The 20010-nt window shown below is 43.1% G+C and overlaps 1 protein-coding gene across 2 annotated transcripts in view; it reads right to left on the reverse strand.

The window, feature by feature from the left end:
- Positions 1 to 20010, reverse strand: part of ZC3H3 (zinc finger CCCH-type containing 3) — a 367048-nt gene that overhangs the window by 225173 nt on the left and 121865 nt on the right. For both annotated transcript variants that reach the window (XM_068238126.1, XM_068238125.1), the window contains exon 4: positions 1080 to 1224. In XM_068238126.1, coding sequence (XP_068094227.1) covers positions 1080 to 1224 — 145 coding nt within the window. The remainder of the gene's footprint in view (positions 1 to 1079; positions 1225 to 20010) is intronic.

A 20010-nucleotide genomic window follows, 5' to 3' on the forward strand; every position in this document is an offset into this window, starting at 1 on the left:
GCCGCCTCTGTACTGCGCATGTGCTAAACACGGATACCTCTGTACTGCACATGTGCTAAACACAGCCGCCTCTGTACTGCGCATGTGCTGAACACAGCCGCCTCTGTACTGCGCATGTGCTGAGCACGGCCGCCTCTGTACTGTACATCTGTGAGAACGCACTCACGCTTGCGTAGTACAGAGCCGATCATCTTCACCAAAACTCCGGTATGCAAGTGCTTCCAAAGCTTTCTAAGGACTCCAGAAGGTGTCTTCCACCAGATGATAGAATAACTTTCATGCCACTTCCTCAGGTCAGTAACAGTGCCTTCATGACAATAAGGTCTGTCCTGGGCACCAGAGTGTCACGGAGGCACTGTTACTGACCTGAGGAAGCGGCACAGGCCGTGAAACGCGTTGTCAAGTGTTTTATAAAAGCCAGAAGAAGTATTTATCACTACTTTGACTCTGAGAATTACTACTTCTAGGAAATAATCTAGGTAGGTAATAATCTATTATAAAATTAGTGTATAATTGCTATATGCTAGCAAGAGTGTATAACCACGGGCGCCTCCAAAACCACCTTTGCAGTACCACTACCCCCATCTTGGGGTGTGCACCTTTGGACAACGTCCAGAAGTACCCATTGTTTTTTCCTTATAGCTGCGACCAATCTTGTTACCAGAAGCAAAGCCGAGTGGGGTCAGCGATTTCCCTACCTGCTCGATCAGTGGTTGCCTTTCTGCAACCCTCCCTTGTGAGTATAACACGTATCTGTCTTATTTGCTACCAGTTATCCGGCTATATCACACCAGATCGGGCTCCCGGTCTCCGTGTTCTTCTACAAGTTTGTCCACTCCTGTCACCTGAGACACGGAGTCCCGATCCTCACAGGCGAAGTAATCCTGTGCATACCTCACCTCTGGGACCAGACATGTCACTGAGACCAATTCTGCAGGAGAACTTTACCCAGGACCTAGCAGAGCATCCAGGAGTTGTACAATGCAGCCTCCAGAGCAGGAAGGAAGGCTCATCTTTGCAGACAGATTCTCTTTACAGCCAATGCTACATCAGAATACAAGGATGGCGTCAGCACTTACCGGTTCTTCCAGCTCAGGTACGGGCTGAACGAGGAAAACTGCGAGGAGACCAGCGGAGTAGAAACAGCCCTCTTCACTATCCTGTACCGAGTATTAATCACCCGACTGGAGGCGGAGCTTTTCACAGAGGGTGAGCGAGAAGTGCCTGCAGGAGACAAGAAAAAATAATATCACACAGAGAATGGGGTTCATCATTTCCAACTGCAGATTACAGCAGAAACCAATACTCACCTCCTCCCTGTAGGTAACGCCCCTAGCACGTACCCCAATGCTACCCTATGCTGACAGCCCGTGGATGTGGTCTCTATTTCTGACCACCCCTCCGTCCACTCTGATGGGAAGGTGGCTGGAAATAAGTCCCAGTCTCTATGGTGTGTCATCACTGCAGGCCGACAGACAGCTGCCGGTATAAAACTAAAGTGCACACAGGAAGGCACTGCAGGAGCAGCATCATACCAGGAAAGGAGGTGAGTATCGTTTTCACAGAAGAAGCCCAATCGTTTAAAGGGTAAGTGAATGTGTCATCTAAGCGCAGTGCCCTCAATCTAGAACACTAACAGACATGTGATACATAGTATTGGTTTAGTGCTCGGTCTGCTGGTTTACTTGGCAAACATCATGAGAGGAAGAAACGCCTATTTTTTCTGTAAAAATAAGATCAGTTCTGGGGACTGTAATGTAAAGCATACACATACTAGTAAAGTTAGTCCTTGGTGGACCCTAAACCTGAAAAAAAAACCTTATTCAAATGCTATGAAATGGGGACTAAAGGGTTACTTATTCAAATGAATAAAAGACTAAAACAAACTGCAGTTACCATATAGGATGTCACAATTTGTTAACATCTTAAAAAAATAAGCACATAGTCCGTACTAAGAGAGAATTCCAGACACACAAAAAGCCTCGACAAAGCCGGCATGACTGGCGAAACCTATTGGAGTAACCAGCACCTTATGTGACAGGGGAGGACTGAACGTGCCTTGGCCCAATCGTTTACCCTCATGGACACCCTGGACATGTTGCGAGTCACGTTGGAGCGATGAGCGGAGGATGGCTGAACCAGTGAGCCATGTTGTATGGAGTCGAAGTCATGTGACTGGCACGGCATGAGCGCAATACCTCCCCCTAGGGGCTGGTGTCATCATTTCTGCCTGTGGAATGCGTGAGATGGCTCCAAGCTTAAAGAGGACCTGAACTCTTGCACAGGACAGAAGGAGAACATAGATAAATGCACCCTGTGTGTATTCAGAGTGTTTAGCCCGTCTAATTCCCCCTCATCCGTAACGAATCCCAAGCTGTAATTTGATCTCTCCCCTTTGTCACCTGACCGCCAAGGCATATGAGCTCATTTGAAAGCACAAGATGTTAACAATAGGTCGGATTCCATTAATGCAGGAAGTAAACAAACTGCAGATTTATTGTAGGATTTAAATCAGCCGTAACAGAGAAATGTTTTTTTCTTTAAAGAAACAAAATAAAACCTCCCCTGGGGGGTACTCGCCTCGGGAAGGGAAAGCCTCTGGATCCTATCGAGGCTTCCCCCGTCCTCCTCCGTCCCACGGTGGTCTCGCTGCAGCCCCCGGAACGCAGAACCAACAATTTGTCAGGCTGCGCAATATTTACCTTTTCTGGCTCCAGTGGGGGCGGAGTATCGTCTCTCCGCTCAGAAATAGCCGATCTCCATTAGGGCCGCTCTACTACACAGGTGCAGGAGACTTACGCCTGCGCAGTAGAGCAGCCCGACAGCGATCGCCTATCCCCGAGCGGAGAGCCGATACTGTGCCTGCGCTGGAGCCGGGAAGGTATATATTTACATCCCCACCATTTGGAGAATTGCATCGCCGCCGCCGTGGGACACAGGAGGACGGGGGAAGCCTCGATAGGATCCGGAGGCTTCCTCCACCGAGGTGAGTCCCCCCCCCCCTCCCAGGGGAGGTTTTTTTAAGTTACAGATTTTCTTTAAAGGTTATTATGCAGCTGTATCTTTTACAACAGAGAGTAAGTTCTGAGTTCGGGTCCGATTTCCTCTTATGTACAATTCCCATACAGTGGCTATTGCTAATCACTCAAAGGACTTGGTGTCGTTAAAGGACAACTGTAGTGAGAGGGATATGGAGGATGGGGGGGGGGGGATGCTGGAGGAAGCCCCGGTTAAGTACAATTGCTTTTCTTCACTTGATCTCCGGTTTCCTATAATATACAGCAGTTTCCAACAGGCAAATTCAAGCACAGATGGTTAATGAGATGCAAATTATTCCAGACTGCATGCAAATATAATGCAAACATTATACAGCTAGGACTTGAACCAAACAAATGCTGCTGTTTTTGATTGGCCCAAGTCCATGTTGTATGCGATTTGCATTAACTCACATTTAGTGCATCTGATTGCGCGTCTCTTAATGTAGCCGACGCCTCTCTTGTGCTGAATGTGTGAACTACAAGGCCCAGCATGTAACACAGGCTGGCGCTCCCAGGACAGATAATAAGGATGTGGCGGCTGACGGATCGCGCAGCCCCAGGAATAACGCGATCCTGCAGCCATCTTGTCAGCGATTTGTATCCAGTCCAGGCCGGGATTCTCACATTATCCGGAACACAAACTAAGCTGTAGGAATGGCTCTCCAGGGCCTCGTCCTCCGCTTGTCGGGGACTGATGATCTCGCCGGACTCGCCAACAGGAAGAGCCCACTAACAAGCGCCAGACAAATGCTGCTCGTTTATGGCTGTAATAAATCACGCTTCTCCATAACCGGCCGGGGAAATCTCGGCACACACCGCGTTTCACGCATCGTTACTGGAGGGCAGGCTATACTATCCGCACCCCCCTCACCCACCACCACCACGACATACGTCACTTCAGATGCAGATCAATTGTACTGCTGCAATCTACCAGTGTGTGGCCAGCTTTAGGAGTAGGTGGATAGATACAATTGTTTATCTCATCGGTTACTTTTCACTCCAGGTTTACTTTAAAATATTCTGGCGTTTTGAAAGAAGATATCGGCCATGATCTGCTAGTGTGTGGCCAACTATCAGATGCTATTTTAAGGGCGCATTCACACTTCAGCGTTTTGCCGCGATTTCGGCAAAATGCTCAAATGCTAGCGCTTGTTAAAAGCACTAGTGTAATGAAATCCTATGGGTCCGTTCATACTTGGGGGATTTGCGCTAATCGCTGCAAATCGCCCAAAAAACCGCTAAACGCAAACGCGTAGCTTGCACCATTTTCAGGCGATTTCCCGGCGATCGCGTTTCAGTGCTAAAGAAGCGCTAAACGCGATTGCGGAAATATCGGCACGTGTGAATGGCAATTTTTTTCCGTTAATTGCACAAAATCGCCATAGCAAACCGCTAGCAAAAGCGCTAGCGTTTCTCGATCAGCAAGTGTGAATGGGCCCTAAAGGGAACCAGTGAGAAGGATATGGAGGCTGCCATATGCATTAAGGCTTTGCGCACATCTACAATCGAAATCACTAACGACAACGGGTTTTGATTTTTGGGGGCGATTGTTTTAGCACAATCACCCCCCCAACTTACCTGCGAGCTGCGATTTTTTTATAAAGCGATTTTCTAAGCGCTTTTGCAGAGCGATTCTATTTTTTTCACTTCCTGAGGTCAGTCAGGATATGAACTCTTTCACCCGGAAATAAATAAATACAATGTCCTCAATTCACTAAGCAATTTAGACTAGTCTACAGATGGTTTTTAGTCTACAGATGGTTTTTAGTCTACAGATGGTTTTTAGTCTACAGATGGTTTTTAGTCTACAGATGGTTTGGTCAGTTGCATCAAAGGGGAATTCACTATTACCAAATTCTTTAGACCTGTTTTTAGACCTGGTCTAAACCATTTGGTAATTAGGTGGGTAAAGCAGGGGAAATGATCAAAAGATGCAATTCACAAACGAGTAGCTATGACTGACATCCTTCTCCTCTGATGAGCTCTCCTCTGCCTACAATGACACTCCTGCATAATTCATTCAAAAGGATCCATCCTCACATGTAAAATACCTCACAGAATTACTTTACAGACAGGAATCAGCTGGTCTAATCTCTGTCAGAGGAAGTGGGCGTGGTTACTTCTTATTTGCCTTTGTGACTTGTGTCATTACTGAGGGCCCTTTTCCACCTGCAATCGCTAGCGTTCATGCTGAACGCTAGCGATTGCTGAATCGCAAAACCGGCGATTCCCCCGACGTTTGCGGCCGCGATTTTGCTATGCTATGCACTGCATAGCAAAATCGCGGCAATTATCGCTCCGCCGCGCGTTCGCGTTCCCGACAAAAGCGAATCGCGGTAGTGGAAATGACCTAGCGCGATTCCTATGTTAAAAAGCAAACCGTAGCGATTGTAAAATCGCTAGCGGTTTGCGGTTTTGCGCTGGTGGAAAAGGGCCCTGAATGTTAGACCAGGTCTAATGCTGGGATTACACGTTACGTTTTTTGCGAAGAATCGTTCTGAGAGATGCCTTGGATGATACAATTCCGACATGTCCGATGTTCCGCTCAATTCTTTTCCGCTCGATTTCTCATAGAAGTGAATGGAAAAAAAGATAAGAAAAACGAGTGGAAGATAAGAGAATTGAGTAGAGAATCGAATGGCCAATAGATCGCGAGCAGAGAATCGAACGCGAAAAAACGTAACGTGTAATCCCAGCATAAGACATTACACCAAACCATCAGTAGACTAGTCTAAACTGCTTAGTGAATTGAGGCCATTTGTATTTATTCATGAAAGACAACTGTCACCTCAGAGGTGCCTGGCTCTTCTACTGACCACATATGCTCTGCTGTTATTGCCTGATGAAGCGGGATCAAACCTGCGAAACGCGTTGCATATTTGGAGTTCATAAATAAAATATATTGACTGTGTTTACTACAGTCGTTGTGTGTCTACTTGGAGGAGGTAAGTCCACCACTACCGCCTCTATTTACCAAGAATTTGGTTTTTAAGCTCATTTAGCTTCCTTTTATCCTTTTGGCGCCTCTGTTCTCCTGCATAATATGGAGCCCACCCTTGGTGGAGGGTTGGTGGGTGGAGGTTGAACCCCTTTTTCTCATCTACAGAGAGCGACTTCTTATTCCTGAGTTAGGTCAGGAAAATCTCCCCACCTGCCTTTACAGTGGTTGCCTAATGGTAACCCTGGTTTGTGAGTATTAATATTTAATAACCATTTACCAGTACATATTACACTATTGGGGCTCTTGGTGTTCCTTGTTTTTATCTGACTGAAGTGTGACTGAATTAGCTGCATGCTTGTTTCAGGTGTGCGATTCAGACACTACTGATGCATGAAAGATTAGCAGGGCTGCCAGGCAATCTGCATTGTTTAACAGGAAATAAACATGGCAGCCTCCATATATCTCTCATTTCAGGTGGAGAGGGGGGCAGAGTGTAACCTATGACCGCTCCTTCTATAACACTCCTGGGACTTGTAGTTCCCCAGCGATAGCGGAGGACTTGCGTAGAGAATGTTGACAGTTTCCCGCCACTCTTCTGCGCACTTCTTGCTTATTTTGCACCCCGCGTCACTCAATCTCGGAGTGGCGCTTGTCTGCGCGCGAGCGTTTCATTTTCTCCCTGAACACAACTCAGAATCAGGGAAGGAATTCATCTCTGACAAACATTTACCGATTATCAAATCACAATGGCGAGCCCAAGACAGGGGCAATAAGTCACTTTAAGCAGCCATCCGGATTGCCGGGTGACAAGTCTGGGTGGCCCGCCGATGACTAATCGCTGCTGTCAAAGCTGCGTATTCCTCGGGCTTTCTGAGGGCTGTTCTCTGCTACCTGGTGCTTAATGACAATGCCGCCAGAAGCAGGACTGGGCTGCGGCCGGCCGCTCTCTGTCACAGGCCTATTAGTGGGAAGATTGAGATCCCACTCCTTCTAAACTCACTCAGCCAACACCAGGCAGTGGCTTCTGTAATTATCCTACAAGGGACATCTATCCTGCGCCGACGTTTAACCTGTCTCGTGCGCGCCGCCGAGGGGGACTCCTGTCTCTCGCACGCCGCTAGGACGCATGTATGGCGCTGGGGACTCCTGTCTCTCGCACTTTACAGAGTACATAGTCATGTCACTGACTGTCCTCAGAGGAGCTCACACTCTAATCCTACCATAGTCCTAGTCTAATGTCCTACCATATTATTATTGTGTATTTATATAGCACTGACATCTTCTGCAGCACATTACAGGGTACATAGTCATGTCACTGACTGTCCTCAGAGGAGCTCACAATCTAATCCTACCATAGTCATAGTGTAATGTCCTACCATATTATTATGTATTTATATAGCACTGACATCTTCTGCAGCGCATTACAGAGTACATAGTCATGTCACTGACTGTCCTCAGAGAAGCTCACAATCTAATCCTACCATAGTCATAATCTAATGTCCTACCATATTATTATTATTATTATTATTATGTATTTATACAGCACTGACACCTTCTGCAGCACATTACAGCGTACATAGTCGTGTCACTGACTGTCCTCAGAGGAGCTCACACTCTAATCCTACCATAGTCATAGTCTAATGTCCTACCATATTATTAGTATGTATTTATATAGCACTGACATCTCCTGCAGCACATTACAGAGTACATAGTCATGTCACTGACTGTCCTCAGAGGAGCTCACACTCTAATCCTACCATAGTCATAGTGTAATGTCCTACCATATTATTATTATTATTATTATTATTATGTATTTATATAGCACTGACATCTTCTGCAGCACATTACAGAGTACATAGTCATGTCACTGACTGTCCCCAGAGGAGCTCACAATCTAATCCTACCATAGTCATAGTCTAATGTCCTACCATATTATTATTATGTATTTATATAGCACTGACATCTCCTGCAGCACATTACAGAGTACATAGTCATGTCACTGACTGTCCTCAGAGGAGCTCACAATCTAATCCTACCTTAGTCATAGTCTAATGTCCTACCATATTATTATTATGTATTTATATAGCACTGACATCTTCTGCAGCACATCACAGAGTACATAGTCATGTCACTGACTGTCCTCAGAGGAGCTCACAATCTAATCCTACCATAGGCATAGTCTAATGTCCTACCATATTATTATTATGTATTTATATAGCACTGACATCTCCTGCAGCACTTTGCAGAGTACATAGTCATGTCACTGACTGTCCTCAGAGGATCTCACAATCTAATCCTACCATAGTCATAGTCTAATGTCCTACCATATTATTATGTATTTATATAGCACTGCCATCTTCTGCAGCACATTACAGAGTACATAGTCATGTCACTGACTGTCCTCAGAGGAGCTCACAATCTAATCCTACCATAGGCATAGTCTAATGTCCTACCATATTATTATTATGTATTTATATAGCACTGACATCTCCTGCAGCACATTACAGAGTACATAGTCATGTCACTGACTGTCCTCAGAGGAGCTCACAATCTAATCCTACCTTAGTCATAGTCTAATGTCCTCCCATATTATTATTATGTACTATGACTATTTACTGAGGAATCCCCTCCCCTCTTCCACCGTCACAGAACCTTCTGGTGCAGAAAGATCTAATCGTTGAATAAATATTACAATTAATGAGAATGTATGATGAATATATTGTCACCTCTACATCTGAGGAGAGATCCCGAGATCACTCTGTACCTCTGCACCCTCCTCCAGGGCAAACGATGACTAAACAAATCCCTGTCTGTCAGTTAGATCGTCAGCTCTGCAAGCCAGGATCTACGGCCCAGCGCTGACAGACTAATGATAGAACAGGTCGCACTGTTCCCTCGTTAGGAACGATAAAGAATGCAGGGCTGGCAAACGTAATCAGCATTACCAGCATGCAAACCAGCGCTAGAGAACAATCCTACAAGTACAGACACTGGCCCCCATTCAACTCAAGCTTTCTTCCAAGAGATTATTTTTTCCTCTTTTATTTAAAATCCCCAAAACAAAGATAATTGGCTTCCCCCTAAATTGGCCCTAGACTATGATACATACACTACACAATACACACAGACACATGACTACGATAGGGATTAGAGTGTGAGCTCCTCTGAGGACAGTCAGTGACATGACTATGTACTCTGTAATGTGCTGCAGAAGATGTCAGTGCTATATAAATACATAATAATAATATGGTAGGATATTACACTGACTATGGTAGGATTAGAGTGTGAGCTCCTCTGAGGACAGTCAGTGACATGGCTATGTACTCTGTAATGTGCTGCAGAAGATGTCAGTGCTATATAAATACATAATAATAATATGGTAGGACATTAGACTATGACTATGGTAGGAGTAGAGTGTGAGCTCCTCTGAGGACAGTCAGTGACATGACTATGTACTCTGTAATGTGCTGCAGAAGATGTCAGTGCTATATAATACATAATAATAATATGGTAGGACATTAGACTATGACTATGGTAGGATTAGAGTGTGAGCTCCTCTGAGGACAGTCAGTGACATGACTATGTACTCTGTAATGTGCTGCAGAGGATGTCAGTGCTATATAAATACATAATAATAATATGGTAGGACATTAGACTATGACTATGGTAGGAGTAGATTGTGAGCTCCTCTGAGGACAGTCAGTGACATGACTATGTACTCTGTAATGTGCTGCAGGAGATGTCAGTGCTATATAGATACATAATAATAATATGGTAGGACATTAGACTATGACTATGGTAGGATTAGACTGTGAGCTCCTCTGAGGACTGTCAGTGACATGACTATGTACTCTGTAATGTGCTGCAGAATATGTCAGTGCTATATAAATACATAATAATAATATGGTAGGACATTAGACTATGACTATGGTAGGAGTAGAGTGTGAGCTCCTCTGAGGACAGTCAGTGACATGATTATGTACTCTGTAATGTGCTACATAAATACATAATAATATGGTAGGATACGGTGGCGTAGTGGTTAGCGCTCTCGCCTTGCATCGCTGGGTTCCCGGTTTGAATCCCAGCCAGGTCAACATCTGCAAGGAGTTTGTATGTTCTCCGTGTGTCTGTGTGGGTTTCCTCCAGGCACTCTGGTTTCCTCCCACGCTCCAAATAACATACAGATAATTTAATTGGCTTCCCCCTAAATTGGCCCTAGACTACAATACATACACTACACAATATAGGCATATGATTATGGTAGGGATTAGATTGTGAGCTCCTTTGAGGGACAGTTAGTGACAAGACTATATATACTCTGTACAGCACTGCGGAAGATGTCGGCACTATATGAATACTAAAATAATAATAATAAGACTCTGACTATGGTAGGATTAGAGTGTGAGCTCCTCTGAGGACAGTCAGCGACATGACTATGTACTCTGTAAAGTGCTGCAGGAGATGTCAGTGCAATATAAATACAGAGGAAAGCTCTAAAGGGGTCCATACACTTACCGATTTTCCCACCGATATACAGCCAATTCGATCACTGTGATCAAATTGGCTGTGAAATCGTTGCGCAAACGCTGACCGATCGATTTCCGTCCGAAAATGATCGTTCCCATGGATTCCCGTCGATCTGTCCGTGCAGAAGATTTTGCTCGATCGCCGGCGGATCGGGAGTGAGTCGATAGTGGCGTTCGATATGCCCGACGACCGACGCTAGAGGCAATACCGGCCGGCGCGAGTCCCCGCTGTCACCGTTGCTCCTTCTGTGAGTCCGACAGGCTTCACTTCTTCCTGTCCTGGCAGGACGTTTAAACAGTAGAGCGCCCTCTACTGTTTAAACTTCCCCGGACAGGAAGTACAGTGAAGCTGGAGCCCAGAGCGGAGAAGAAGACAGCGGAGACCGGGGGACTCACGCCGGGCGGATTGTCGAGATTTCCATATGGCGGAATATCGTTTTTCCGATAAACTGAACTGCATATGAGCGAATACAAATAAACCTAATAATTTCCTTCCCTTAAGGTACAGGAGACAAAGACTTTTTAATGTATGGTGATTGTAGGTTAATATATACATTGATCATTGAGAAAGGCAGAGCATATTTTCATATGGCGATATAATACTGCCAAGTAATACTGAATTGCACAGTATGTGTCCCTCTAGAAAGATTAGTTGGGAATAACAGGCAGCCAGCTGATGTGCTATTTGCAATAGGTAACACAGTTATCTTGCATGGCCAAAACACTTGACAAGACAGCAAACAAGAGGAGTCTTAGAACAATGAAAGAGACAGACCAAGCCTTAACTAGCTTTTGTCGGTAAATGAACCAGTTTTTGTAAACAATGGCTCAGACCTGGCTGTATTTAATGCATAGAAGCCTTGGATGGGGGTTGTTTTCCTTGCACAATGTATGTGTTTCCAAGGTTCAGACACAAAAACAAAGCTGGGAAATATATTGACTGTGCTGTCAGCAATAGTTCATATTAAAAAGCATAAAGTTATATTACAATTCCCCATCTAGGTTAAGAAAACAGACAGCACATGTATGCATCATTGCATAACAATTAAGAATGAATATAAAAAAGGTTATGGCATTGTATATGTATTAATATAAAGATTATTTGAATGAATATATCCAGAATGATATAGAAATGCTATATGTTTACCAGTGTTGTATGTTAAACAATGATGTTAGAGATATAAAACTCTGCAGACAGCACAATGTGTTATAATGAGAGATCCATGGTGGTTTTAAGCATGCCAATGATTTTTGGATCAAATCCAATCTATTTTAAATATGGTAGAAAAGGCCACTGTATAATAAATAATAACCAGTGATTCCAGCAAGGTCAGCTATCCATAGAGGAATTATAACATTGATTTATTCACTGTTGGGTTATAATAAAACATGATTTTTGTTTTTAGTTTGCCAAATATCCCAGTAAGTCTGTGATTAGTTAGCCAACAGCACCTACAAAGGGTGAAAGCCAGTATTACACTTGGGTTAAAGATTAGTCACAGAAAGCTCCCTTTGGTCACTCCCACTGCCCAGTGATAGGCTAGAAGATTTAATCTCCTGGGCAGGACCATAGGTAGTGAGGGGAATAAGATGAGAGGGGTCATTCAATGAAAAGGATCAGACCATCAAGAGATCTGAGCAGACCAGGACATAGAGGATTCATGCCATCTGAACGCAACCACGCCTAAAAGGAACACGCCCAGAGGCCATCTTGGTGACTATATTTGAAACCAGTTCTGATTTTTCTTTTTTAGTCATATGGCTTATCACAGCACGAATATCTGAACTTTTGATTTATTGACGATTGTCTTTCTTAAGTTTATAGTCATTTATAGCCAAAGGGAGTGCGTTCTTCCAGTGCACAGGAATTACTCATTCCGCATATTTGATAAAACCCATTCAGTGGGTATATTTTTCTTTAGATTGACACAATCAATCGTTCAAGAATCGCTGACTGTGAAATCCATAACTTATTTTTCTTTTTGGATAAAAGCTAGACCTTTCAAGCTACCTCCTCTAGATATTTTGATACTTTGCCGCAGCATGTGCAAGCCACACCTAGCCAAATTTAGGACGACTCAATAGATATCTTATTCCAAAATTATATGTATTTTACCCGCTTGCTCTGTGTAGTATCACAGGCCAGCGGAGGTTAAAGTATAGACAGTGGGAAAATTCCTGTCATTTATAGTTGATTGCATAGCGATTGTGGGGCAACGCCCAGTCGTCAGATCCACTGAGTCATCCTAAATTTGTTATATTGAATGGTATAGCTGACATCAGCCAGTTTATTTTGGATAGCGCATTTTTGATTTTGGACTGCGCAATTTTGATTTTTGATAGCCACCATTTTGTTTTTGATAGCCACCATTTTGTTTTTGATAGCCACCATTTTGTTTTTGATAGCAGCCATTTTGATTTTGATAACAGCCATCTTGTTGTCGTTCAATTCATCCATTTTGTCTCCAGAGACCCTGTGGTAAATTGAGTAACAGGGCCGACGGCCATATTTGATGAGTCATAACTCTGCACTGTATTTGAGTTGACTGCTAAATGGTTTAAGCCTTTTGTATTGGTGAATAAGTATAATAACATTTTGATGTTTTACTGAAATTATTATCCAGCTCATTGCTTATTATAAGAATGACCTTATGAGTTTTGTTTTATATCAAAAGTGCAATATTATATTGTTTTGATATTGTAATATTTATTCGATATTAAATTGATATTTTTATAAATTGGTCCACATTTATTTGCATGTTTAAACCAGTACTGTAAAACCTCGGAAAACAAGCTCACACAGTTAGGCGCATGTTTGTATTTTAGCTCCTCCTATTTTCCCAGGAGCGTTACATTTACATTTTTGATTTTATATTTATTTTTAAACAAGTTATACAAACATTGACAAAACGCCCGACATAAAATTGGAGGCCCCAGCGAGATCCGTTTACTTTCCATTACTGGTTTAAACAGTGTAAAAACGTTTTATTGAGCTGGTTTTATTGCATTGGCTATTGAATCATGAGTGCTACAGGTAGTGATTCAGAACTGCATTTGGAACAGACGTTCCGAAAAATTGTGGAATTTATATTTATACAACTGAAATATAATGAGGAAGTAGATGAATGGATAAGCGGAATGAGGAAAAGTATAAAACAGGAAGCTGATCATATATTTCAATCTAAGGGTCTGGTGGATCATTATCTTTCATGTATGACCACAATAACCTCGGATTCCGAACTGAAGAAGAGGTTGTTAGGCGCCCTACCCTCTGTTCTATATGGGTTATTAGAGGTAGATATCCTTGCACAGTCTAGAAAAAAAGAGATTGTACAGTTGAGATCCCAATTGCAAGGAACAGAGGGAGACGTCCAATCATTGAACTCCCAGTTACGGGATGTGGAATCAGATCTTCAAATTATAAGGGCTGATAGAGACCAATTAATGATTAATATTTCAGACAGGGAGGTAGCGATCAAAAGTCTGGAAAGAGACGCCGAACGGAATCGTGAAGCGCATCGCAGACTTAAACAGGATTTTGAAGAACTACAACAGCAGTACTTCAAAATCCAACAGGCAGGTAGACTCGATAGATCATCCAGCCCTTGCCCGCCAATACTCACTCCATATGACCTAAAATGGCAAGGCATGTTGGATCGTATGGAGACGGTATGTAAGACTATGAATACCATAATCGATGACAGTACAAGGGTCCCTAAAGATCAACATTTGGATTCCTCTCCAGAGAGAGATATGCAAATGAGGGCCCCTAGGCATGATGATTCCCATAAAGGTCACGACTCCCTTGCTGATATTGATTCAGATGAATTGGAGGCTGATGAGAGAAAGCGAGAATCCAGCCCTATCCCAAGAAGGGGGAAAGGTACGTATAGGGGGGAGTCAAATAGGGGAAATAATCAGTACCCCCAAGAAAAACAGAGCTCGGCCAGCATCATAAAATTCTTAAACACCGCTGTGCCAAAGTTCACTAAAAAGGGTTCAGCGCAAATAGCATCCCACATGGAGTTGTATGAATCCACTATGGACTCTTTAAATCTGTCTGAAGCAGACAAAATCAGATTTCTCCCATGGGTTTTTGATGACAGATACCGCCACCATTTCACCTCATTTAAGGAGCGAGGTATCATTAGATGGCAAGCAGTTTCACACGAAGTGAAGCTGGAGTTTGGGCCGTATCGCACTATCTCAGAAGCAAAACGAGATGTGTATCGACTTACTTGTCGACCCGATCAGAGCCCCCGAGAATTCCTTTCTGTGCTAAAAAACTCTTACAGTTTGGCATATCGGAATCCTAACTGGGAGTCTCTTGATTTTAAACAGGCATATTATGATGCATTGCCTACCCAAATAAAGTTAAGCATGGCCAATGAGTTAGACTTCGGAAACTCCCTAGAGAAAATGGTTACCTCAGCAACCCTGCTGTTCAATATCGGTGGGAGTTCCAATGTAAGAAACAACAAAAAGTACCCAGAACGCAGAGTAGATGAAACCAAAGTGAAAGCGAACCTAAACCTTGAATCCCAACAGAAGAAAATACCTCCTGCAAAAGTACCTATCCAGCAGGGCCAAAGACAGCAACAAAACCCTAATCAAAACAGACCACAAAATCCTAAAGGGTCAGATAGGGATAGCTCAGGTTCTGAGAACCAGGTCTACCGTCCTCGGTTCAATCGCAGGTATCAAGGATACCAGGGTTACCAAGGAAACCAGGGTAGTCAAAGGTACAGAGGTTACCAGGGATATAGAGAACCCCAGGGGTACAGACGACCCCAAAGATATAGACAATGGGATAACCGACCCAGGCAGCAGTGGGAAAGGAGACAGCACCCACCTAATTCACCTAGGGGTAGATCACCACCTAACTCACCTAGGAGTGGATCACCCGCAGGGAACAGATATGATCCCAGGAACCAGAACCCTCGCCGACCTAATAGGTTTGATCAGCTTGTTGATCAAGTGAACAAATTGAGTGACATGATGGGTAAGTTGGCTCAGGGATCTGCAGGAAGACAGCATGAGGATTTTTTAGCTGGGGAGGCAGGGCCCAGCTCTGCCAATTAAAGGAAACCGAGACAAATCACTATACGGAAATGGATATGGCAATACTAAATACGAGTAATGAAAATGATGTGCAATGTACCGACCTACCCCAGGTCGAGGAAGGGAAGTCTAATGTTCTTGATATTTCACCACAAATGGGTGATATTATGTCATTTGAGCCAGAGCGTGAAGTACCCTCTGTTCAGATTGTCCCATTGGTAGAATCCATGGGAACCCAAATGCCTTGCAGGCAGAATCAGGAGGAACAAGTTCCTAATACCCTGACGCTACAGAGAGATCATTCTCTGAAGCAACAAATGGAAAAACATTCCAATTTTCTTTGCAATCTTGAACAGGTAGATGGCCGGTATTTTATCGATACCCATCTACAAGATGGATGTATCGGACCGATCCCAGGTTTACTGGATACCGGTTCCCAGGTTACTATTCTGTCTTTTAACTATTACCAGCAGATCTTGGATTCATCACAAAGGAAGCCAAGATTAAAAGCCTTTGACGGTGCGCTAATAAGCGTTGGTGGTAATAGTTTACAAGTAAAAGGCACATCCTGGCTGACATATAAGATCGGTAAAAAGGTCATTAAACATCCAACTTTGATTGTTGATCTTCCATATGATAGATTGATCATTGGAATCGATTTACTCAAACGACTAAATTCCATAATTGACTTCATAAATGAAGCAATATGGGCTCAAGTCAATACTCCAATTGATTTTGAGCGCTCCAGCAATGCACAGTCGCAACGCAGCTGCCATACGATTGAGGAAAGGCCTAACTCTGTTGAAATCCATTTCCGGAACAGTCAGATACCAGAAGTCACGATCCTGAAAAACGGTAAACCCGAGGAAAATGCTAACACTGCTTTTCACATCATAAATATCCGAAAGGAGAAGATTGAAAAGATAGTCCTTGAAGAGGATGTGTTAACTATTTCCTTTAAAGGGGGAAACCAGGAAGTGGCAGGCATAACCAAGCATACACAGGCATTGGTTGAAATCAAGAAAATCAATGATACTGTGCTGGTTCCCGTGCAGGTAAATAATATTGCTCGGGTAAAATATGCCAAGTTGGACCTTAAATCTGAGGCCAGCTACATAAGCCTAGGACTGCTGAAGCAGGTTACAGACCCTCAGGTAATCAAATTTATTTCCACACAGGAATGGATCCACGATCTGGATAACGATAACCAGAGTCATAATGTGATTGCAAAATGCATTTTATCTGTGTCTCTAGGAAACAAATCTACAAAACATGTCTTCAGTGTGTTAAAGGAACCACAGTACCAAATGTACTTAGGAAACGACATTATTCACCGATTTGCCATACAGGTTGATCTGGTTAATAATGTTCTGTGGTCCAAATTATCCGGAAACCCAGAGGAATTCCAGGATAGAGAACAAGCCTTGAGATGGGGACAGCGAATACCATATGCAGTGGATATCACTGTCGCTGAAAAAGTAAAAATCCCTGAAGGTTGCAAATCATTTCTCTTACCCATTCGAGTAAGGAAGGGGCAAAAGATGAGAAATGCAGATGCATTGATTTGTTTATCCAATCGGATGCAACAATTGGGGTTGAAGGTAAAACCAATTCCCCTAATAAATATTCATCAGGAACCATTATACATGGTCATGCAAAACATGAGCCCTCATAGTATCACGTTACAGGAGGATACAATGATTGGCTTAGCCATTGACTCAGAATATTACACTTTTGGATTCCAAAATGAAGTCATTGGATTAATACCTGATGAATATTTGACAGAAGAACAAATAGTGGACCAACAATATTTCTCAACACCTGAAGGATTGTTCAGCATACACTCTGTTTATCCTTTCAGTCCTGAGGAAGGTACATGTCATGTCGAGGAAACATCATTGATTTTTAACCATGAGATCAATGAAAGTGAGTATCAAACACTCCAGCAGGGTAAGGATCAAGCATGTTACACCCCAAACGACCTAACTAATAGGCTTGAAGAAGCTTATGAGGTAGGTCAACCTGAGATTTTCCCAGAATTTCAGGAACGGGTGGAAGAACAGCTCTTTATAGCTGATGGATGTTCTAATGAATCAGAACGACAGCAGCTAAGGCAACTATTCTGGGATTTCCAGGACATGTTTGCTAAGGACTCTTATGACTGTGGGGAGACTAACCTGCATGTTACGAGAATCCTGACTGATCCAGATGCACCCCCTGTGTTTATCAAACAATATCGACTTCCGCTAGCAGCCTACGAGTCATTATCAGAAATTGTTAAGAACCTGGAAAAGAAAGGTATTATCCGACCAGTACACAGTTCCTTCAATCATCCAGTACTCGGAGTTCTTAAACCGAATGGTCAGTTCCGTCTATGCTCAGACTTGAGACAGTTAAACAAACGTGTCTACATGTCGGGTTGGCCTGTACCATACATTGACCAATGCTTGGCGCAAATCCAGGGATCTAAAATATTCACAGCCCTTGACTGCGCACAAGGATATTGGACAATTAAAGTGGATGAAAGGGATCAATACAAACTAGCCTTCACATTCGGTAACAGACAATTTGCGTGGACCCGTACGCCTTTCGGATACATCAACGCAGGCCACGAATTTGCTGTGTTCATGCACAAAGCAATGCCTGATGCAGCAGAACGAGGTACACTAACTTATGTCGATGATATCCTTATCAAAAGTACAGTCTTTGAGGAACATATTTCAGAGTTGAGATATGTATTAAATCAACTAAGAGAAGCAGGTGTTAAACTTTCCCTACAGAAAGCTCAATGGTGCCGATCTAAGGTAAATTTCCTAGGACATGAAATTACTGCCGAAGGAATTAATCCACAGAAAAAGAAAGTGGAAGCAATCAAAAATACGAGGTCCCCTACAAATCTCAAGGAACTGAGATCATTCCTGGGGATGATGAATTATTCTCGCAAGTTCATAGATAACTATGCTGAGATTACAAAGCCGCTATTGCAGCTGCTAAAGAAAGGAATACAATGGGAATGGAATGAGTGCCATGAACAAGCTGTATCTGAGCTTAAAACAAAACTCATACAGGCCCCATGCCTTGCTTATCCAGAAGGTGGTAAACCCTTCTATGTTGAAACAGGTTTTACCGACAAGAGTGTAAGTGCAGTTCTTTTCCAAAAGCAAGAAAGACTGAATAAAATAATTGCTTATGCCAGTAAATCACTATCACCAGTTGAAATCAAATTTAATAATTGTGAGAAGGCATTATTAGCAACTGTGTGGGCTTTGCAATATTTCAGAAGTTTTATTCAAGGGGAAAAGATCATTGTAGAAACTGCACACCAATCACTACAATATTTGCAAAGTAACCAAATAAAAGAAGGTAACCTGTCAAACAGTAGGATAACGGCATGGACAATGTCCCTAATGGGATGGCCACTGGAAATCAAATATAAACAGGATACTAAAAATCCAGTTGCTCAAGGATTAGCTGAACTCCATGATTGCTCTCATGTGGAACATAAAGATGAGCCACCAGAAAACGATTTTCTGGAAGAGCAATCTCTATCTCCATATAAATCCTATGAAGAGGAGTATTGCAAATCACTACCATGTGCATATGTTGACGGCTGTTCTTTTCACACAGAAGGAGATGAAAAGATGCTGGTTGCAGGTATCGGTATCGTATGGAATAACATATTTCCAGAGATATCTGCGGGATACAAAATTGGTCCCAAAAGTAGCCAGGTCGCAGAACTCGCTGCCGTGTATAAAGCTATACAAATGGCTATCGAACATGACCTTAAGGAGTTTGTTTTGATAACAGATTCTGAGTATGTTCGGAACAGTTTTGTGGAATATTTTCCCAGTTGGAAAAGAACTAGCATGACAAGGAGTAATAAAAAGCCAGTCAAACATGGTAAATTGTTTTGTAAAATTGATGAACTGGTTAATACCCACGACCTTACCATTTATTGGAAAAAGGTAAGGGGTCATTCGAAACACCCTGGCGCTGATAAAGATGGGAACGATCTAGCAGATTCCCTCGCTAAGAAAGCAGCCATTGATGGTGAAATCTTCGATATCAATGACCTCATGGGAACTATCGAAGTAAATGTCACCACTAGGGGGCAGGCCCAAAAGGAGTCTCAACCCAATGTAGCAATGTGGAGTCAAGATTCTCCTAATGAGGATCTCATTGCGAGCCAAAAGGGGGATCCCGTTATTGGTTTGTTTTATAAACATATTGGAAGTCCACATGATTATCCCATCACCGTGGAAGACTGCAGTGACAACGAAGAATTACGTATTCTGATGAAAGGTGTGTCACAATTTTCATTACAGGATGGATTGCTGATACGAACCTCGAAAAATGGTATTACGCAATGGGTAGTACCCGCAGCATATCGGGGTTTGATGTTGCAACATGCTCATGATGCCCCGACAGCTGGTCATCGAGGAGA

This window comes from Hyperolius riggenbachi, chromosome 5 (genome assembly GCF_040937935.1).
Source record: "Hyperolius riggenbachi isolate aHypRig1 chromosome 5, aHypRig1.pri, whole genome shotgun sequence".
Classification (NCBI taxonomy): Eukaryota; Metazoa; Chordata; class Amphibia; order Anura; family Hyperoliidae; genus Hyperolius; species Hyperolius riggenbachi.